Source organism: Carcharhinus amblyrhynchos, chromosome 9 (genome assembly GCF_965287045.1).
Source record: "Carcharhinus amblyrhynchos chromosome 9, sCarAmb.v2.hapA, whole genome shotgun sequence".
NCBI lineage: Eukaryota > Metazoa > Chordata > Chondrichthyes > Carcharhiniformes > Carcharhinidae > Carcharhinus > Carcharhinus amblyrhynchos.
The window spans coordinates 62,110,059-62,133,854 of NC_137332.1; the positions used below are offsets into that span (position 1 = coordinate 62,110,059).

The 23,796-nt window shown below is 37.0% G+C and overlaps 1 protein-coding gene across 1 annotated transcript in view; it reads left to right on the top strand.

The window, feature by feature from the left end:
* kif14 (kinesin family member 14) overlaps positions 1-22,256 on the top strand; it is an 88,906-nt gene extending 66,650 nt beyond the window's left edge. The window contains exons 27-30 of the mRNA XM_080195835.1: positions 1,181-1,300; positions 10,610-10,684; positions 17,855-17,996; positions 19,876-22,256. Of these exons, the coding sequence (XP_080051961.1) occupies positions 1,181-1,300; positions 10,610-10,684; positions 17,855-17,996; positions 19,876-20,249 (711 nt within the window). The 3' untranslated portion in view covers positions 20,250-22,256. The remainder of the gene's footprint in view (positions 1-1,180; positions 1,301-10,609; positions 10,685-17,854; positions 17,997-19,875) is intronic.
* The last annotated feature ends 1,540 nt before the right edge of the window (positions 22,257-23,796 follow it).

Sequence of the window (23,796 nt, forward strand, 5' to 3'; positions counted from 1 at the left end):
ATTGTCTGGATGGTGTAGATCCACCAATCATGAACCTAATTCAGGTTCTGCAGTTGTGTACCATTTTCTGGTCAACACTAACTCTGGAACTCGGGTAGGTTGTGTGTTGCTGTAGACTGGGAATCTGGCTAAATCCTAAAAGAAGAGGAGTTGAAAGTCTTTGAGGAAGATGGTATTTTGGAGGACTTTGTGATTGAGATTGATGACATATAAGCTGAGTGGATTGCTAAATCGATTTGTAAGATCTGTCTGTCTTAATTGTTTCTGCCATTCATTGTGTGATATGTAGTTTATAATTGACCACTATTTAATTATAGGTGGCTGTCCAAGATAGTGTTTACTTTGTTTGACTCCAAAAATTTTGTTTAAATCATAAAATCACGTGGTTTCATTTTTTCAGTAAATCATTAGGATCTTAGATTTCTACTCTTTACATAAGTTACTGGGCTTGGTGACATCATGACAACAATTTCCCATTCCCTGTCCATCAGTCTGAAAGACGTGCTAGTTACGTGCATTGGCCATGCTAAATTCTTCCTCAGTGTACCCGTATGGGCACCGTAGTGTGGCAATTAGGAAATTTTCACAGTAACCTCATCGTAGTGTTAGTGTAAGCCTATGTGTGACACTAATAATTAAACTTAAACAGTGCTCCAACTTTGGGCTTTAGTGCATCCCTTCTCATCTACCTGAGTATTAATAGTACAGCCTTCAGCTACCTTGGTCCTACAATTGGCTCCTAATTCTAATCCTCCTCTGCATTTTTGAGAACTTTTAGGTCAAGGTTTTGGTTATATTCCTCAACAGTTTCATTATAGTCTGGCATTCAATCATTTATCCCTTTTTCTCTACCCCATACCAGGTCAAGTGGTCAAGGAACTAGGTCTTCTAATTGAAAAAGGAATAACTGGGAGGAGAAAAGCATAGTACATATGTGATTATTGATTACAGAGAATTATATTGTTAGTTACTTCCAAGAAATCTTGAATGCAAGAGGCAACTTTACACTTCATTAGTTTGTAGTGTAGAATCTAGCAGCACTGAACTGTTTCTGTTACAACGCAAAATGTAATTTCTATGAAATAAAGTTCATTACTGGACTCGGCTATCTAAATAACTGCAAATAATTTGTGTCTCATTTTGATACTGAGTTTGGATTATGTTCCAAATGTTTTCACAGAGGAGTGTTATGTCCTGTCTTTTTGAGGGAGTAGAATCTGGAATGGAGAGGCTCCTAGATGCTGGCCTAAAAACTATAAAGGAACATCAAAAGTTGCTACAAGGACCATCAAAGACACAGGTAATCTGACTGTTTAAAACTCACCAGCTGGTGTTTAGTGTGCAAAATATAATGGGCGGAAGCAACAGATATATTATTTCAATAATTGCTTTGCTTCACATGACTATTGATGATCAAATTCCGTTTTGAGTTCTGGCATTTTTCTTTCATTTCTACTTGACAATCGGGCTTCAGTGCAGTAAAATCTATACTATAATCCCACCCATGATATTTCTGAATATATCGGTTTATGCTGAATGCTGTCTAAGTTTGCACTGATCTAAGTTTGAAAAATGAATGAAGTTCTATTATTGAAATGTTGTCTTGAATTAATAAACATGCAAGATTTCAAGCTATCGTGTGATATCCTACACAAAACACTAAAATGAAAAAAATAGAATGGACATTTACACGTGTAATATCATATTAAGTGGAGTTTATTGGCGTTTTATACAATGCCCTATTGCACCAAATGTGCCACAAAATGCCACTGCCAGTTGTCCTTTCCCAATTGGCTTGTTTGTGACTATGTTAAATATAAGTTGACTTTCTAAATCATTTTGGGAAAATCAGAACTATATTTGTTCAGAAGTTTATCCTGGGATGGGCCATCATGGATCACAATTGAGGTATTTGTTTGTTTCAAATAATTTTGATGTCCATGCTAAAATATTTGAGATTATTCATTTATAACAACTCTGTAACCACTTTTACCTGGCTTGTAATTTTCACTATTGTTTTCTCACCTATAACTGCTGGGCTATATTAAAATATTTACAAGTTGAAGGAGTTTGTTTGTGCCTCAAAGGTAGATATAATTTTCCAAAAGTTTTGTCAATTTAAATGTATAGTAGCATGAAATAAAAGATCTCAAGTGACGAGTAACATGACTGAGTAGCATAAGTTAATCCACGTATCTACTGTCACCAGCAGTCCTCCAGGCAACTGCTTTGTTCCGATCTTTTCTCTTGGTAAATACAGAATGATGCATATCAGAACTTTGAAAAAATTATTGTATGTTAATGGAGTTTAGTGCAAGATGATTTGCATTAAGAGCTTCTTTATTTGGATGTTGTAATGTTATCTTGTGGCATTGATTCTAGCAATAAATGATTTCACTCATCACTTGAGATTTAATTGCCTTTCAATGCCTTTTGTTTAAGGTGATGAACAACAGCTTTTGGCACAAATGTCTTTTTAGGAGGCCTTAAAAATCGATGCTCGTTCTGTACCCCCTCAAATTTCCATTTGCTTGCAAACAAGGCCCTTGTTATCCATGACTTTGGAGATGATTTGACACCATGAACTTGGCAGAAACTGATCTCAAGGATGATGACACTGTGCCTCTTTGAGGCTTTTCCACCTGGTACACCACCCTCTACCTGCTTTGCCCAAACCAGTGCAGTGGCCCTTATCCTACCTTGGACTTTTCTTCTGCTCCTATTTCACCTTCTGGTCTTTTTGGGCACTTTGCCTTGTGCCACATCTCTCTCATCCATTTAAAGTTCTTTTCTGTTGCATCCCAACCCATTCCAAGCTCCACATTTGAATTTCTTATTGAATGTCTTTCTTCACTTAGTTTCTGGGGATTTTAATCTCCATCTCAATTGACCTTGTTCTCTCTTGCAAGTACAGTGGGCTCCTTTCCTCCTTTTAACCTCTCATCCATATAAAATCTTTCAGTCATTTGTGCCCACGTTGGAATTTCACGTGGCTTCCATACTCTCCACATGTCCCCCAGCATTCAGATCGTTCTTTCTCTCTTCCAAACCCCACTTCCTTCTAAATCTACTTTCAAGGTGGAAGAAGAGACAGAGGGAAGAGAAACTCTTCTAAGTTACTTCCAGCTACACATTTAACGAACAAACCCTTGATTCTCTCGTTATTCTTCTGCTATCAACCTGCTCAATTACTCATTCACTTATGCCTTTGAATGCCCTTGTTTCCAGTTTAGACCTTTTCCCATCCTGTCTCTCCCCCATACGACTTTTAAGTATAAGGATGAATATAGTGTTCAAGGGGAATTAAAGAAGGAAATATAAAAGCAAGGAAAGTATAAGAGACAGGCAGTTAACATAAAAGTTAATCCAGAAGTCTTGCACATATAAATAGTAAAGTGTGGTAAAAGGAAGAATTGAGCTGATTAGGGAAAAGGGGGGATTTTTGCATGGAGAGAGGGGCAGAGGTATTTAACTATTTTAGATCTGTCTTTACCGAGGAATAAGATGCTGGGCAGGTAATGGTGAAAGAAATACTGGTTCAGACCCTTGAAGGATTTAAAATTGGTAAGGAGGAGGTATTGGATAAGTTATCTTTACTTGAAGTTACAAATACCAGGGCTGGTTGAGATGCATTTGTGGATACTGAGCGAAGTAGGAGTGGAAATTGTGGAGACACAGGTCCTAAGTCTCCAATCTTCCTTGAAATCTGGTGATACAAGTTCATGGAGAATTGCAAGCATTCAAAAAGGATATAAAGATAAGCACAGGTCAGTCAGTTTAGCCTCAATGGTCGAAAAGATTTTAGAAACTATAGTTTGGGACAAAATTAATAGCCACTTGGAAAAATGTGTGTTAACTAAAGAAAGTCAACATGGATTTAAGTACAAATGATGATTAACTTGAGTTTTTGAAGAAGCAACAAGAGTTGATGTAGCTAATATTGTTGATGTGATGTATGTGGACTTTTAAAAGGCATTTGGTACAGTACTGTGCAACATCTTTTGAGCTAAGTTATAGCTCGTAGAATAAAAGGGACAGTAGCAACATTGATTTAAAATTGAGTCACAGGAAACAGAGCGAAATGGTTACTAGTTTGTTTTTTGGACTCGAGAAACGTTTATAATGGAGTTCCTAGGGACTGGTGTTGGGATTTGTTTTCCAAGTATATATAAATAAAATTAGATCTTGATGTACAGGGCACAATTTCAAAATTTGTGTAATTAATGACCATAACTATCATAGTTGCATAAAACCTCTGGGGTTCATTCATGTCCTTTAGGGAAGGAAAGCTGCCATCCTTGCTAAGCCTGACCTATGTGTGACTCTGAAAGTAATGTGGTTGACTCTGCCTTCTGAGTTAGCTTAGCAAGCACTCTAAGGGCAATTAGAAATGGACGAATAAAAGCTGGCCTTGCCAGCTGCACCCAAATCCCACAAGCTTTTTTTTAAAAAAATGTATTCTGGACTTTATTGCTAGGGCATAGAATATTTAAGTTGTTATTGCTTTGTGAGGAGAACAAGATTGGTGAAGACAAATTTAGGCTCCTTACAGCAAGAAACAGGGGAGTCTATAATGGGGAACAAAGAAATGGCTGAGCAACTGAATACATAATTTGGTTCTTCCTTTATAAAGGAGGACACAAATGACATCCCAGAAATATTGGGGAACACAGAGTTTAATGAGAGGGAGCAACTGAAGGAGATCAGCACTAGTAGAAGAATGATGCTGGGAAAATGTTGTGATTAAGGATGATAAATCCCCAGGGCCTGATCTACATCCCAGAGGAATGAGGAAATTACCTGAGAAATAGTTGATGCATTGGTGGTCACCTTTCAAGATTCTAGAAACAGTGGAACAGTTCCCATATTGAAGGGAAGTTAAAGTAACCTCATGATTTAAAAAGGGAGGTCAAGACAAAACAGGAAATTATAGATCCGTAAGCCTGAAGTCAATATTTGGGGAAAATTCTAGAAACCGTTATTGATGATTTTATAATGCATAGCTGGAAAGCAGTGGCAGGATTGGATAGAGTCAGAAGCAGAAAATGCTGGAAAATTTCAGCAGGTCTCACAGCATTTGTGGAGAGGGAATAGAACCAATGCTTTGATTCTTGATGCTCCTTCGTCAGAGCTTCGTCAGCTATAAATAGTGGAGTTGACGAGGTAGAGCCAGTGGACGTTATCTATTTAGACGTTCAGAAGGCTTTTGACAAATCCCATGTAAGAAATTAGTGGGTAAAATTAAAGCACATGGGATTGAGGATAGTGTATTGTGATAGATAAAAAAAAACTGGTTGACAAGCACGAAATAGAATAGCAATAAACAGGTCTTTTTCCAAACGGCAGGCAGTAATTAGTAGGGTGTTGCAAGGATCATGCTGGGACCCTAGCTATTCACGATGTCTATCAATGATTTAAATGAGGGAACGAAATGTAATGTCTCTAAATTTGCAGACAACAGAAAGCTGGGTGAGCTGAGGAGGATGCAGAGATCCTTCAGTCTGATTTGGACAAGTTGAGTAAGGGGGCAAATGAATGGTAGATGCAATATAATTTTGATAAATGTGAAGTTATCCACTTTGGTAGTCAAAACAGGGAGGCAGATTACGATCTGAATGGCCATGAATTGAAGGGGGGAATGTGCAACGAGATATGGGTGTCCTCGTATACCAGTCACTGAAGGTAAGCATGCAGGTGCAGCACACAGTTTAAAAAAAAAGAGCAAATGGTATGATGGCCTTCATAGCGAGAGGATTTGCGTACAGGAGAAGGGATGTCTTGATGGGTTTATACAGGGCCGTGGTGAGACCACACCTGGAAAATACTGTGTGCAGTTTTGGTCTCATATTCTGAGGAAGGATGTTCTTGCCTCAGAAGGAGTGCAGAGAAGGTTTACCAGACTGATTCCTGGGATGGCAGGGCTGAGGTATGAGGAGAGAGTGAGTGGGTTAGGATTGTATTTACTGAATTTCAGAAGAATGAGGGAGGATCTCAGAAACCTATAAAATTATAGTAGGGCCAGAGAGGGTCAATTCAAGCAAGATGGTCCAAATGATGGGTGTGTCCAGAACCAGGGTCACAGTCTCAGGGTACAGGGTAGATGGTTTAGGACAGAGATGAGGAGAAATCCCTTCTATCAGAGAGTGGTCAGCCTCTGAGATTCACGACCGTAGAAAGTAGTTGAGGCCAAAAGAAGCAGTTAGACATGACACTTGGGGCAAAGGGGATGAAAGAATATAGGATGAAGTCAGGATCAGGCTATTGTGTTAGATTATCAGCAATGATCACAATGAATGGCGGAGCAGGCTTGACGAACTGAATAGTCTTCTCCTGCTATCTTTTTGGGTTTGTGTTTCTAAAACCAAGGCAGTTACGTTGAATTTATATAAAATTGGTTTGGTCTCAACTGGAGTATTGTGTTAGTTCTAGGCACCACACTTTAGGAAGGATATGAAGGCATTAGAGAGAATGCAGTAAACATTTGTGAAAATGATTCCAATTCAGTAGATTCCAAAAGTTAGGACTGTTTTCCTTGGAGAAGAGAGGATTGAGAGGAAGTTGGATAGGGGTATTTAAAATCATGAGGTGATTGGTCAGGGTAAATGGCAAGAAATTGGTAGAAGTCTAGAGAACCACAGAGGGCACAGATGACAGAAGTAGTAGTTGGAACATGAGGAAAACGAATTTCATATGGCAGGTTGTCAAGACGTGAAATATGGCCAAGTGTGATGGAAGCTTGTTCAAATGAGGCGTTTGTAAAGGAACAATATGAAGGGCTATGGAGGGAAGGCACTATATAACTGCTCTTTTAGACAGCTACAATAGACATGGTGACCAAATGCCCTCCTATGCTATAACCATTCTGTGATTCTAACTGGTTTAGATATTCTTGGCTGGATCACATCAAGCAATATTCAGTTTTACTCTGCTTTGCCAAAACTGTCCACTAATATTGTCTGGAATTGCAGGATAACCACTTAATGCTTTTTTGCACTAACAATCACGCCTTTCATCTCCATAAAATATAAGGAGCATAAGGACTTGTTAAGGTAGTGAACACCCTGATTTGGCTGCATCTTTCATTCCCTTGCCTACCATGGTGAGCTTTCCTCAAGATATCCCAGTCCTAACCTTGACCTTGCTTATTTTTCTCTAGTATACTTCATAACTCTCTTCATGCACACTCCCAACTTATTTTGTTTTAAAGACTCAGTTCTGGCTATCTTGAACCTATTCTTAGTAAACGCTTGACTTCCCAGTTTGCCATGCTAGCATGATTGGAAACTGTTCCTTCTCCCCAGATACTGTTTCCCCCTTGCTTTCAAATCTTTATCAATCCCTGCTCCTGAAAAGATTCACCCTTGGTCCCTCTGCCCTTGCATCATCTTTCCCTTCTACAAGCTCCCTTTACTTCAAATCAATGAACATATTGTCACCCCCCAAATCTGTGCTACCTATCCTGAAACTCTTTATTTGAACCTTGCCAGTCGGGTTTCTGTCCCTGCCACTCCACTAAAATGTTCTTGATAAAAGTTACAAATTAAATCCCCTTTGAACAATTGTAGAATGCTTTACCTCCATACCCTTCTTGAATTGCTGCCTTTGACATGATCAACTAGAGCATCGTTGTCCAGTGTTTCTCCTCCATTTGTTATACCTTGCTTGCTTCCCCTTGTAATCTATCCATTCATAGCTGGAGAATCTCTAATTCTTCTCTTCCCACTTCCACACTGCTATCTTTTAGAAATTTGTCTTTGCCAAACACAAATATTGCCATCCACCCAGCTACCCCAATCCCACTATTTCTCATCTACAGGTCGTGCCTTGGCAACACTACCTAAAGACATAACGACCGGTTTCACATTTATGCTTGACAGCACTGAGCTCTACCCAATGACCACTTCTCATGACCCCTGACAGTCATTTGGAATTGATAGATTAAATATCGAATTGCCTCTTAGTTTTCACACACTAACCAAATCTAAAATAATATCCAGGAATGGGAAAGATGATTGACCTACCATTTTTTCAAGATCAGTTCCATCATTTTGCAGCATCCTTCAAATTGCTCTCCCTTGAGAAATGCATACAACTTATATCCTTCATGATAATGTCTTAATTCCCTGGATTTGTTTTGAAAGTTTCTTTCATTGTCTTAAAAACTTTGAAATTGGATCAACTTGAGGCCTCCCTCTTCCTTTAAAAAAAGACAATTTCCTTTTCTCTGTAACTTTTTTTCTCTATTACCGTGAATTATTTTGTTGCTTCTCTTCAAGCAATAATATCCTTCTCATGATAAGTTGGTAAGAATTGCACAGAATACTTGCGTGGAGTCTGACTACTGCCTTATTTTGGTTTGTGGTCTCTCCCTTGGCTAATGCAGCCCAGTAATGTTGTTTGTCTTTTTAATGCCGCTAAGTACGATTTGAAGTTGGACTTATTAATTATAGACTTATTAACCCAACTCTAGATCTCTTCCAAATCTGTCAGACTATTTATCAGATGCCTTTGTCTCCTTATTTCCATGTTAAATTATCTTGTGCTGAATTTCACTTGAACCATAGTCTTTTGATTGCTATATATAATGTCCCCTGCAATAATGGTATCTATTTTTACAACTAACAGCAGTTGTGTCCTAAGTACAATCTTTTAGATACATATTTTGACTTGATGATAATAAATGCAAAATGGCTGTTATTAGGTAGAACCAGAGAATGGTTACAGTGCAGATGGCAGCTATTTGGCCCATTGTGTCGATGAACGCTCTGAAAGAGCAACTCACCTAGAGCATTGTCACGAGCCACATGGATGTTACCTGAGAGGTGTCTCAACTTGACACACCGGTGCATGGTTGTATATGGTTTTGTTTTTGGAATGGTTTGAAGGGTCATATGAAACCCCCAGTGAGAATAACTTGTCTAGTTGTCATGTAACAATTACTAAAGGTATCTATTAAACGAGGAAAAAGACGAATATGGCTATAATACTGTATATGATTAACTATAATTAACTATATGAATTATGAAACAACATAAGCACAGTTGATGTAGAAATTATCTCTTGTTCCAAAATCTATATGTGATCCCTGAAACTGGGAAGAGTTTTCTGTTCCCAAACAACATGCAAATTAAATAAATCTAAAATCAAATCCAGTTTATAGTTGGCACACAATACAAGGCAGGTGAACAAGTCTGAGAAATGTCTTTTTCTGGTCGAACAAAGATATTTACACCGCCTTTACAAAGGTTTCTGCACTACCTTGAATTTAAGACATCATGGACGTTAAAATGGCCTCTGCTATGAGATGTTAAATTGGCATATTGACTCTTGGATGTTAGACTGCCTTGCCTGCTTCTGCAGGTGCTAGCAATCATACTCTGGTTCATCCTTGATACGCCCTTCTGTGTACTTGGGCTGTCTGCATCTTTCGCAATCCATGACACTCAAAATTAGCATCTGTATACCTCCACTGATCCCTCGGTTGTCTAGGTAAGCTGTTTTCTGATGACAGTGCTTGTTAAATTCTTGTTCCTGTTGTTACTTGGCAGATCCAAGATAGCGTTGTGTCACAATTGTTGCTAATACCTCATAACAGCCATTTTGCCTTCAATACTCAGGATGAATATGGAATATTCCATATATTATTCAGAAATATTTTGAGCTCATTATTAACATGATTCATTGAAATATGAAATACAAAATTAAAAATACATAATAAGCCTTAAAACAGCAAGTGCATCACCAGAAACAGACCACTCAGTCCAACTGTGCTCTATGCTAACATTTATACTCCCCATGAACCTCCTGTTAGCTTATTTCATCTAATCTTATCAGCAATATTTATTTTCTTTCTCCCTTATGTACTTGTCTTGTCTCCCCTTAATTGTATTTGTACTATTTGTCTCAACCACTCGTAAAAAATACATTCCACGTTCTAACCTCCCTTTGGAGGTTTTTCTCGATTTGGATTTGTTGTATTTACTTGTGAGTATTACATTTATTAACTCTAGTATTGGATTCCTCCCACAAGTGGGAACAATTTCTAATGACCTCTCTCCTGTGCCTTGAGAGATGAGTTCTATTTAAGCTTCTTCAGATAAGTATATCCTTTCAGTTCTGGTATCACTCATACAATTCTTTATTGCCATGATGTGGAGAAACCGGTGTTGGACTAAGGTGGACACAGTAAGAAGTCTCACAACATCAGGTTGAAGTCCAACAAGTTTATTTGGTAACACGAGCTTTTGGAGTGCTGCTCCTTCATCAAGTGAGTTATGTTGACTCGCCTGATGAAGGAGCAGCGCTCTGAAAGCTCGTGCTACCAAATAAACTTGTCGGACTTTAACCTGGTGTTGTGGGATTTCTGATTCTTTATTGTTCTTTTTCCAGTACCTTCTCTTAATATGAAGAATAGAACTGTGCACAACACTAAGTGTGGCAACACGATAAGTTTTGATTATGTAAATCCAGGAAGTGTTCCTGAAATTTAAAGAAGACAATTTTTAAAATATTTTATATAAAATATTTAATATATAAATATATTTTATATGTATGTGCTGGTTTGTATAGTAAGTGTAGAAAAGAATAATTATTTTCTTTTAACATTGAGGTATTTGAGAAAATAAAGAAGAGGAGCATGGCCCTGTCAGTGTCAATTCAAAACTATCTCATGCAACTTAAAAAGGTGAGGGCAAAAATCTGTATTTATTGATTTGATTTATTACTATCACATGTATTGGTATACAAAGTATTGTTTCTTGCATGCTATACAGACAAAATATACCTTTCATAGAGTACACAGGGTAGAAAGAATGAAGAGGGTACAGAAAGTAATGTCACAGTCATACGCTGTAGAAAAAGATGAACTTGCTAAAAGGTTCACTCAAAAGTCTGAGGGCAGCAGGGAAGAAGCTGTTCTTGAGTTGGTTGGTATGTGACCTCAGACTGTTAATTGACACTTCTGTTCCCTATCACTTTTGGCCCAAAGGAATAAATAGAACATCCTATTGGGTGATGAGCAGAAATATGTGAGTGGTGTTCTATGTTGTGTGTTATCTGTACCACTTAAGTAGCAAGAAACACTGCACAGGAAAAAAAAGGCAAAAATGATTGACTTGAGGGGATGCATGTGTGTAACATTAAGCTCCAGTTTATATACTATTAAAATAGTAACCTACTCACTGCAGAAAATACACCAGTTATGCTCCCCTTTTGTCATTAGTTTTTTTTTAAGTGTGATGACTCAATACCGAAGTGCAGTATAAAATGGCTTGTTCACAAAGTTTGATTTTATTGTTAACAAAGCCATCTGGAAGTAATGATTGTGAGCAAGTAAGGTTGGACAATAATAGTTACTGATTATCATACTACCCTATTTTTGATTGTTTAATCATACCATCAAGTGAAAGTTGGTTTAAAAAATGATCAGGAAGGTCCCAGGATGAGAGTATCTCATTCCACGCTGGGTGTGCTGATGTTCTGATGTCTGCGAATACTGGATTACACAATTTGTGGTCATGGGGGGCTGAGTTCATGCTTTCCTCTGAAAAAAATGGTTTGTAGATGCATTGGCTTATTTGTCTTGAACTCATTCTTGGGAGAGGGCAGTGAATATATGCTCTCCTCGTTGCATTTCTGTGAATGAAGAACTAATACTTCATTCTTGGTATAATGTAGAATTTATAATTCCTTTGGTGTTGTATACAAGTATCATTAATGCACCAGGATTTTCCAATCTTTTTGTACCTCGCTGTTAGTTTCTTGGTTATGTATTTTGCCAAGTATTGATTTTCATCATTTTTTATCCACTGTCAATCACCAGCCTTTCCGTTGCTCATCAGTAAAAGCAAGCAAAAGAAGTATCTTGGTAGCCATAAATAAAGTATTATGTTTATTTTGTCCTGTTACTTTAAGATGCACATGTTGACCTGCCGTAGATACTGGAATAATTCCACCTTTGGTAGAACTCACTTCCTTCTCTCATCAAAAAAGCAATCCTATCTGGCTGCATTACAAAAACAGGAATTGTTGGTGTAGCCATGCAAGGAAGATTAAGCATGATTTTGTTGCTGCTGCAATTTGAATAACAGCAGACAATCTGGGACATTTGTTGGTTACTTAGCATCTTGAATATGCATTTGCCAACTTTTGTTTGGTGAACTTCATGTCCAGTGAGACTTTTTTAAACACGTGTTAAAATCTCTATTTGAAATATATCCTTTTAGTTGAAGGCTTGAAAATAGCTTATTTGTGGTTTTTTTTGGATTCTGAAGACAACACAAGCAGAATTTCTGTCGAATATGCAGTGATTAGGGTTTCAGAATGGTTTGTTGCATTTAATGTATTTTTTTAATTATTTGACCAGCAATGTCAGAAGCAGAATCCTGCATATGCTAGAAATCTGAAATAAAAACAGTGTTGAATAAGCTTAGCTGGTCTGGCAGCATCTCTCTCCACAGATTGACCAGGAAATTTGTTGGATAAATTCCCAGTGTGTGCTGAACCAGCTTATCTCAGGTGGAAAGCTATGTAAACACTTCAGGTTAGACTTATTGTCCCCAAGATAAGGAAGCGGAAAAATGGTTTGGTTTTCTGTGTCTGACATTCAATGAAAATATTAGTGATTTGAAGATATTGCCTGTCATCTGGTTTGGACACAGCTGTGGCACACTCCTCGTTTTTTAACACTCGCTGTGCAGGCTTTCATAGAGTGAATTCTGTGTTGAGGTACAGTAGTATCTTGCAAATAGAGTTTGGCACTCGGAGTATTTTCTTTCAACAGAGAAAATAATTAAAACAGTGGTAAAGGGGAGCGAGTACAATAACTTGCAACAGCTTACTGCAAGTGCCATTTCACCTGTATTACTATATCCAATTCCTGTGTTCAAAAATGCATTTAACAAGAACCATAGTAAAAAGACTTACTTGCATTTTATATCTCACCTTCACAATTTCAGGACATCCCAAAGTGCTTCACAGTCAACGAAGTGTCTTTGACATGCACTTTTTTGTATGGAAAGCAACATGGCAGTTAATTTGCACAACACAAGCTCTCACAAACAGCAATGTGATAACCAAATCTGTTTTTGTGATAATGGATGAGGGATGAATATTGGCCAACTCCCCTGCTTTTTTTAAATACTGCCATGGGATCTTTTACATTCACCTGAGAGAACAGATGGAGCCTTGATTTGATGACTCATCAGAAAGATGGATGTGTTCCAACTGGTGCAGTATTCCCTCACCATTGAAATGCAATGTCAGCATTTTTTTTGTGCTAAAGTTCTGCAGTAGGTCTTGAACCCACAACCTTCCGACTTGGTAAGAGTGCAACAACTGAGCTGTGGCTGATTGTTACAAAAACTGCAAATGCTGAAGAAACTCAGCAGGTCTGACAGCATCTGTGAAGAGAGAATAGAGCCAATGTTTTGAGCCTGGATTATCCTTGGTCAGTGTTCATTGTGTGCAATAAGTGAAATAAACCTGTAAAGCATCACTGTGAGTGTAATCTGTAGTAGCATTTTTTTAAAAAATGGTGAAGTAGTTTGTTTTTTAGAAAAACAAACTGGGTTTTCCCAATGATAAAAATTACAAGTCTTTGTGATATTCATGCCCCTTTAATATGTAGGGGAATAGTTTTATATGCTGAACTTGCTGCAGAGTGGGAATGCCGAAAAAGGATATTTTCTAAGATAGAGCAGCAGATCTAATCACCATTAAAAAAAAGTTTTTAAAAGTTAGTTAAATTTTTGAGTTTTACTTGGGCAAGTGGAGTGCCAGAGCTATTTTGAAGTTTCCTTTCATTTTACAATTAGTGTAGCTTTTCTAAAAAAAAAGCTAAGCAACTTTAAAATTTAAGTGATAACTTGCCAGTGCAGCAGCAACATTTAGAATTACAATTTATTTATTTGTAGTATTTAATTGCCAATTAGGGTTAAGTGGCCATTAATAAGCAAATTGTTTAAATAACAAAAATCTACATTGTAACTTTAGGAAATAATATATAGAACCATGATTTATTTGCTACCTATTTTGAAATGCTATAATTTAATCTGACATTACTGTAATTTGTTGTGTGGTCCTTTTGAATATTTTTGTATATACTAATTTTGCACCCCAACTTGACGTAAATTAATTCAAATTTTCCAGTTTTAATATAAAATGTACAGAATTTGATAATTCTATACAATGACATTGTGACTTTGGGTCTATCCATATGTTCCCACCCATTGCGGATTGGATGCTCAATGGAAATCTTATCTGCACAAGACCAGATTCTGTTATCTCCAACAACAGCCTCTTCTTTGACTGAGCACAAACAATTTGTAGATTAAGCTAGCATAAACAATATGAAATCTGCATTTCCTATCGTATTAATTGGAATCCGTAAAAAGATTAATGATTGAAATCCTTTTTTAAAAATTACTTGTCAAAATGTCTTTTTCCGTCACTCTGCGAATGGATTCTGTTATTTGTGATCAATTAGGCCTGTTATTCAGGAGATACATATGGTGTTGTCGCTACAGGAACACAGTTTTGGTGCTGAGTAATTTAGTTTTTGCGGTCATTAAACTTGTTTTGGTAACACCATTGCATTCAACTTAAATCGGGAAATTAATGCGAATTCAGCTAGTACATTTCAAATTGCAAGCTTTTTGGCATTCGAGCATGGAGTGCAATAGAAAATAACCTTGGTTTGCAAAACAACTGGCATCAGACGCAGGAAAAAACGTTTTCTTCCTGGAACAAAGGAATCCACTGGCTACTTATATTGCAATGTGTGATTTATTGAAGTGGGCAGAGTAAAGTGAATAAGTATCTCCTGTCATGGCCAGTTCTTTGTTACCTATGTGAAATACACAAAGCAAACTGTCAAGCGGAAATGTTTATATCACAGGCACAGGACCACGTGGTTATCGATTTCTTTTGAAAGGCTACTTTTGTTTGTTAAACTTGTTTTTAAAAAAATGTTTTTAGTTTATTTCCCAATTTGAATTGATGTTTGGCTTGAAAGTATAATGAAATTGTACATTAGGTTATGTTTGGATGTCCTTTTATTATGTCTGCTACTGAAAGTGGGTGCATTTCAAAAACTAATAGATGGATTTCAATGAAATTTGATACAGATAGGGTATGGCTAAAGGAAGATTGGATTACTTTTTGGTGAAGATGCAGATCCTTATCCTGGAATTTTTTTTAAGGATCAGTTAACATTGAGAGAGGGAGGGCCAACTTAATTTTTTGTTTAGAAGTAGTAGGTTGTTTTATTTAGAATGTTGTTGGTTGTTTCAGAAATTCTGGATTGTCTCAGATGTTGTGTTGGAATTTGTCACAGCTGTGAAATGTGAGCCATGTTTCTAGGGCAGGTTGATGGGAATGGATTGACCTGAAGTCACCTTTGAGTTGGAAGCTCTTAGTAAGATTTATTTTTCCAGCTTTGCAGTTACAGAGCTTGAATCAGATGGGGGAAAAGCATCAGGAAGAGTTGTGTAATTGTCATAATGTTCACACAGTGAGGAGGATGATCCACTCCACTCGATGCCCTTTTTTATTTGAGTGGAATTGTATGCAATAGACATTTAATATTATGAACTTGGCATAAATTTCACTCAGTACAAGTTTATACCAAGGAATCTGTGTATTAATTTTATGGCAATTTTCTTGCCTGCTTTCCCAAATTTTATTATGTTGATAATTGAGAAGGTTTCCAATTACGAGTGTTGCATCAATGTGAAGCCTGGATCTGATGGAGAGCTTTTAAAACCATGACATTACAACTTTATTCATAAAAATAATTTTGCATATGTATTGTTTGTATTTTACCAATCCTAACAAGATCAATTGAGCCTAACTTTTGTCTGTATTGACAGAAATGTATAAATTATAATCAGAGAAATTCACAGCATGGGACAATACAGAATTCAGTCCATCCTTCCTCTGCCATCTCTTGACCAAATTAATCCACTATATAGAATTAGATGGAAATTACTATGTAGAACTTTGCTTAAGCAGCGCTAGTTTGTGTTTGTCCTCCACTCTCCCATCTGACTGCCCTGTTTCCCATTTCCCAAACAGGGGAGACAATGGCCTTGTGGTATTATCGCTAGAATATTAATCTAGAAATTCAGCTGATGTTCTGGGGACCTGGGTTGGAATGATGACCATTGTTGATTGTCGGAAAAACCCATCTGGTTCACCAATGACCTTTTAGGGAAGGAAATCTGCTGTCCTTACCTGGTCTGGCCTACATGTGACTCCAGAGCTACAGCAATGTGGTTGACTGCCTTCTGAAATGGCCTAGCAAATAATTCAGTTCAGGGGCAAACGGGATGGGCAATAAATGCTGGCCAGCCAGCCACACCCTTGTCCCATGAATGAACTAAAAACGAATTATTTCCCAATGTATATATCCTATTCTTGATTTATTGATCTGTAATGCATACCAGAATTACAGTATTTCTATTGATGTATTTTGACTCTTATAATATCTTTGTTTTAGAGTTGTAATAGAATCCATCTAAAACAGCCATCCATTTCTTTTTTGCCTTCTCATATCCAAATCCTGTCCAAATTTAATCCTATAGTAATGGAAGTTTGCTTAGCTCTGCAGACGTGAAGATAAAAATGAAAAATTATAAATGTTGGAAATTTAAAGTAAGTGAATTTATAAGAGGTCAGTCAATATCTAACAGAGCACATTTGTTTTGGGATAAATCTTTCTGATGAAGAATCATACCTTACTACAAATGGTAACTATCTCTTTTGGTTGCAAATCAATCTGTGGTGCAGTCCCAACAGTCAGATCATGCAGTAGATTTTGGGGCTGGTGTATTTTCCATGCTTTTTTAGCAAATTGTTAGTCTTTCGCATAACTTTTGTTTTTATTTGTCATTTTTTCCCACCACACCACAAAGAGTAATAACAGCAAACTCCAACTGTTCATTAAAAATGCTGCAAACTTTGGAATTTCTGCTTATTGAGCAAGTTAATTTTCAAATAGTTTTGTATGAACGTGCTAAAGGTAAATTAAGTATTTAATTGCTGAGTGGAAGTTGGCACCATCACCTATTATTGAGCAATAAATTTGAGGCATTGGTTAATCATTTTAGCTGTTTTATGATCAGAAGCCATTGGATATGACTTTTCTCCATTTGTTTCTAGTGGTGACCATAAAAAGGCCCTGCCATTTTGCTTTGGTTATTCCCTGAAGCTTTCACATATTACATGTGACCAAGGTAGACTGAAATGAAACCTTTTTAATGAATTTGCTTTACTATTTACCGGTGCAGAATGTAGTTGTAAGAATGTGATTTTTAAACTTTATTCCTCCTCTCCGATTCCTCCACTCTGCTCTCCCCACCACCTCCTTGGTCTTACCACTCTCTTCTGACTTATACCTTGGAAAAAGACTTGTAGATATTTATCATTTTGGAATCCCACTAGCTTCCAAACCAAAGGATGAGGTATATTTTTGACATGGAATAGAAATACACTTCCAAAAGGGTTTCAAGGTAAGTCTCAACTTAACATTAGACTTAATGTACTGTGGTTTGTTGCAAAGAAGAAATATAGAAATGAAGGTTGTGATTACATAATACTGAATGTTGTGCTCATTAGCTCACCAGCTTTAAAAGTTTTGACGGGCTAGTATTGCATTGCATTGCATATTGTAATTGAGTACATCTTAAGGTCAATCTGATTTGTGTTTAAGGTGAATTAAATAAAAGCATTTGTTGAAATGGGATGATGATGTGAAAAGTTATGACTACGTGCCAAAGCAGCATTGTTGAATTTACTGATTGGTGCAGCTTAGAGTATCTGACTTTTTTTTTTATTATGTTTAATAAATTTCTAGAAGAAGACAGGTACCCTAATGTTAGAATGTCCAACCTGGCACCCAAGTTCCATAAAGAACCTGAACAGTGCTGGTGGTGAATTGAAAAAGTTTAATGAAAGTTACCACAAGATGTATCAGATGATAACTTCTGTGCTGAGAGGTAAAATATTTTAAATTGTGCCTTTTAAACATTCTAATGATAGAGAAGCCTATCTGGAATAATTTTCTCACTTGCAGATAAATTTTTTGAGTTGCGATTGTTTTCAAATTTGATGCTAGGCTCATTTGTTAAACTGCTAGCACCCACCAGTGCAATCCAGTACAATTTATGAACTTGTGTTTGAATAGAAATTGTGCAAAATTTTGATTTTGTTTTTAAAAGATTTGTGATGTATATTTTGTTGGTGAAATATTACCATTTGAAACACTATTATTCAATATTTAATCTATGCATGTGGTTGGAATATAATCTTTTCCTTCACAGCTTCAAGCTGTTGAACTCTTGCCATCAGACAGATTTTTAAAATCAAAACAGCTGAGTTGTCCCTATCTATTCGTAAAATTTCTCCACCAAAGTCTGCATCACAATGTTGTTTCCTTCAAACAGGAAGAGGAAATAATTGCTGGATGACTGGAGACATGTTTCCTACAAAGCTAGTTTTCCTGTAATGGTTCCTGATGGTCATTTATGCCATTTTGTTTTGGGTCATAATTGAAAGTACTGCTTTATTTTGTGATTTGGGAATCAGTTTGGTTGCTTTGTGACACGGTGGATAATCTTTCTGGGTTTATCTCAATTAAAGTTTCAGTCAATATGAAATATTAACAGCCTACCAGCTTTCCCTCAATCAGATAAAACTCTAGGCCAATCGTAGACTGGATTCTAAAGTGAATCCAAGCGTGAAAATACACTTTCTTTTAAAGAGAATGTTGCTTAATGTTTAAGCTGCCATACATTACCTTCAGCCATATTAGTACATTTTTGACTTTTAGTGCTTGGCTTGCTTTTGGTCATGACCAAGTTCTAAAAACAAAAACCATAAGCTTTTCGCATTAGCCGTGTATAGAATACCCTGTTTAAAATTACTACTTGCCATTTGATTATACAGTTGATCGCTGGTGGTTATGCAGCATGTCCAGCACCCTTTCTTAATTCTTTTAATTAATGGATAATATCATGCATTCAAATAGGATGCATTTGGCTAAAGCTAATGGTCAAGTTTACCTACAGGTTAGATAATGCAGTGTGGTGTGACACACGCAGGATGGTGAGAATGCAATACATATAATACAGTAAAGATAGAATTTGTCCATAAGGGATTAAATACCTTTTTGGTGACTTATTCCTTACCCAGTTTAAATGAGCAGAATTTTCAGTGACTGGAGACGTGTTTCCTATAGCTTGGAAGGAAGCCATTTGACATTTTGGAAGAAAGTCTGGATGTGTAAACCTCCATAATTTAACAGCGTATGAGTTGATGTAAACTTTCAGTACATTAAGAGAATTTGAATTCTTTGCTAGAACTCAAACCCATATGATTATTCTCCTATGCATAACTACTCTGTTGGGGCTGTTTAATCAATCATAAATGAAGGTATAATGATATGAGAATGTTGCCTCTGGATTCACAATAGAATCCAGTTTATGATTAACCTAAAGTTTTGTCTGATTGCAGGAAAGCTGGTAAGCTGTGAATATTTTATACTGAATGAATCCTCAATGAGCAGAATGTACTGAATGAAATCTTAATGAGCAGATATTTCTACTTCATTTTGATCTCCTACTTGTTGAATGCCTTGCCTATGCATTATTGTAAAGTTTCTGTATCTTTACTATATTCCAGTTGAAGTAACCTGTCCTGGTTCCCATGTTTTGTCTTTTGCATTTGTTTTATAGTATGGGAAGATTACTTAATTTAAAAATGAATAAAGACTCATTCTATAATGTTGCAATGTAATATTGCATTTTTGGTCAGAAATTTGATCTTTGTTGCTGGAGAAGGAAAACCTAACTTTTTTTTTAAACTAAACCTTTGCAGGTGAAAATCAAGTTGATGAGCAGCTGAAGAAGTGCATAGAAATGGCACGTTCCTCAGTGATGAATGTGGCTGGTGCTTTTAATATGCTTTGGACTTTCTCACTTGCTGAAGTGAATTCATCCTCAGTTGGAGCAAGTGCGCTGGACAGGAAGGGACCTCGGTTACTGATCAGTGAAGTGGACTTGGCTGCCAATTCACTCCTTGATTTACTTGAATACCTCCAGAGAGAAAAGAGAAACTCTAGTGGTGCTGATAGCAATAAGATGATCAATGCTTCCACAAATGGTGATAGAGGAGTTAAGAAAATTATATACACACTCCAAGGAACAGCTTCAACATCAGAAAATTCTCCAAGAGCTGTACAATGGGTTTGATTAAATTATAAAATAATCACATTTGAGCAACTCTTTAAGTTCATAGATTCTAAAATTATTTAAAATATTCATTGCATTTGGGGTTTACAAATTGATTGCAGTATATTTTAACCTTAGCCAAACAGAGACACTTAATGTCTTTTTTTTATTGGTTCTAATTTGATTTAGCTACATAGGCATCTTTTTCTTGGTTGTGAGATGTACCTTGTTTTTGGGCCCACTGCAAAACTTAAGTAAAACATTCTTCAGCTGGCTAGAAAGCCTTCTGAGTAACCTGGTGTAATAGCCTACCTTGCAAAGATCTCTAAAGCCTCTCTTTGATGCCTCTGCTTCATTGCGTAGCCAGAATCAGAAGCTTGCTGTACAGTATCCTGAAGAAAGAGACCGGCATCTTCTCAGTTTGGAATAGTGCTTTGATGGTACCACACATTGTGTTTCTGTGATCTGGAATTGATAACTGGAAACTTTCTGGACCCCACAGAACTTCCAAATTCAATAGTTCTGTTGAACTTTGCTGAACAGCAATGAAAATGAAATTTCTGGGGTTTTCTTTGTTCTTTTGGACCTGTATTAGATGCCTGATTGGACACCTGAAATTTAAGTACAATGCTTACAAATTTAAAAACTGGTATGTCAAAAATTCAGATTGACCAGATATCAAATAAGCTTAAGAACCATATGAGGTAAAAGGAAATAGACCACCTACAAAAGTCTGTTTTAAGTCAGTTCCAAAAAGAAGTTCTAGGAAAAGTTAAGAAACCATACTATATCAGTTTACCAGTGTGAAACATTCTGTTGTCTGGTCAACTGTATGCACGCACTGCAGACCTTCATTACAGTCAAAAGTTCACTTTTCTTACTATACTGATAACTATTTTGGTTGCAATTTTCAGTTTAAAATCAACCTTCAAGCTCATATCCGCTTTTCCCAGACTGAAACAAACATTCAAACACAGAATCCAGTTTGGACCACCAGATCTGAGCATAAATGGCACAAGGGAACATCTGATCTTTGCTGAGTCCAGTCATGCCTTCCAGCTGCTTCAAATGTGAGTTAGGTAACATTGTTATCTGAAACTTCTATAAAGGTTATTATTGTTTCAGATAGAAAATACAAGTAGTAGTTTGTTTGCTTTAGCACTTAAAAAGAATTGTGGAAAAAGCTGCTGCCAGTGATATGTAGTTATGTTCCTTACATTCATATTACACCTTCCTGCTCTGTTCCTTGAGTCAGAAACAAAATCATTGACACAATGGGTTTGCATTCTGACAATTCACTTTAATTTTGTCTAATGGCATAAATGGTACATTTTTTCTGTTATAAATTTATCATATGAATGGATTTGGAACATCTGATGCTATTGCCAGAGCCCACATCAGAAAATTGACTAATTTGCAATGCTTAAATAAGGCCCTTGAAAATAGTTACAAAAGCAATTCAGAAAATTTGAACAATTTTGTGGTAGGTTGGTGCTATTGTGTTAGGTGTATTTTTCAAAGGGAAGGAAATTTTGCTCTGCAGCTGATGACTCAGGAGTCCTCTAACTGGAATTGAATGATGAAACATGTCTAAATAACAATTTCTGCCATTAATGTTCTTACTCTTGAACCAGAAATTTATTCTACTTAAGTTGTGTTAAATGTATTTTTTGCAGTTGAAAGGAAGTAAAACATGGTGAGAATGGAGCCAATTAATTTAAACTGGCTGTGCAGTTGTTTTTCTATTTTGACGGCTTTGTCGATTAAAGGTAATTCTATGCAGCAAGACTGGCAAATGTCATTTTAGCATTATACAAATTAGCAATTGACTTTGCTCAGTCTAGAAATAATAAAAGCAAAAAGGATGAGTTGCACAAGCATCAGATTTATTGCAGCAATAAGGACAATGCTATTTATTTGCACCATGACACATGCCTGTTGACTTTACTGATCTGTATTTAAAAAGTGCCTTGTTTCTTTGTGATCATGTCATTCTAAGGACAGGGAAAATGATCAATATTTTTAAATAAACTATTGTTCTGGCCACAGTGTTAAGACTTTGTTTTAATTCTTTGTCTTTTATCAATTTAACAAATCCTGTCTGAGGAGAAGTGCTTGATACTAAATGTTATTCAGAGTAGTGTAGTAGTAGCTATGAAGGGACTAAGACTGCACACTCTATCTTTATAAAATATATATAACTATCCTCTTGGTTATTTCTAAAAAAGTTGAATGCTGGGCACAGATCTTTTTAAAATGGCTTAATTTATGTTAGTCTATAACCCAGAACAAAAGGGGCTACTTGGCAGTATCAGACAAAAGTGCACCTCGTTACCCATGAAGAGACCCTAATGATCCCCTCTGTGTATTGCACAAATTCAAGGAGAGCTGAACAAATACTATCCACATAACTCAGGTTGGCCAACTGGAGTCTCTGCGTCTGCTTGGACAAAGGGCTCCCCAAACTTCCTTTCAATTTATAACGGTCGAAACACTTGATCTCAAGGACTCAAATGAGGGAATAGCATCTCTTGTCAATGCCAAAGTGGAATGGTGGTAGATATGTGACATGGGCCTCCAGTTTGCGCATCCAATAATTTTGCTTTATGGAACTGCTACGTCAGTCTGCTATTCACTGTCCTCTGAGCAGCCTCTGACCCCCATCCACAATACTTCTGTTGGAAATTCTGTACCATCTATCTGCAAGAATGGATTCATCTCAACATGTCTAACTCATTGTGAAGTCAACACCACCGGAGAACTGAATTAACAAGCATTGATTTTCAACCCGCTAACCTCCTGAAGGAATACCTCATTGAACTTACTTTGGACTCTGGACTCTAGACCCAATTGAAATGATGGCCTGAATTCTCCAGCCATTTACATCCTGCTGCCACTGCCAGACAGGATGGATAACTTGGCACTCAGCCAAATCTCCGTTTGTCGCAGCAAGGTGGGAGAATCCCGCGAGTGTGAATGGCTGGAGAATCCCACCCGCTATTTGTTTCTGTGGTCTCTGCACTGTGAATATTTATTTTCTCTATCCTTTGCCTACCTAGCATTCATACGGTAAATGTTGCAATCCTACCATATTTTGAATGTGTTTAAATAAATTAATTGAGTTGTTTGAGTTTGCTGCAAGGTTATTGATGGAAAATTGGATTACTCAGACTGAGCAATTAAGAAATAACTGTAATGAGGGGAGCAAATAAGAAAAAAACTTTCTGCTAACCAATGGGTGTTGCAAGGAAGAATTGGTGCTGTTTTAATGAGCTCCCTCTTATGCGTAACAGATGGAGATGTTACTGTATCATGAGTAACCAATTCTGATATTTGCGGGGAGCTGGAAATTGATGCCCAGGCTCCTCCTCTTAACCACTTCCTCCACCACCCTGCCCCCATACACACCAATGATTATTCCTCTGAAGTCTTCCAAGGATCCATCCCTGACTTCCTTCTATTTTCACATTTACATGCAGTTCCTCAAAGGCATTATCCAAAGACAGGATGTTCAGTTCCCCATATATAATGATAACACCTAACTCCATCTGTCGAGCAACTAGTCTGG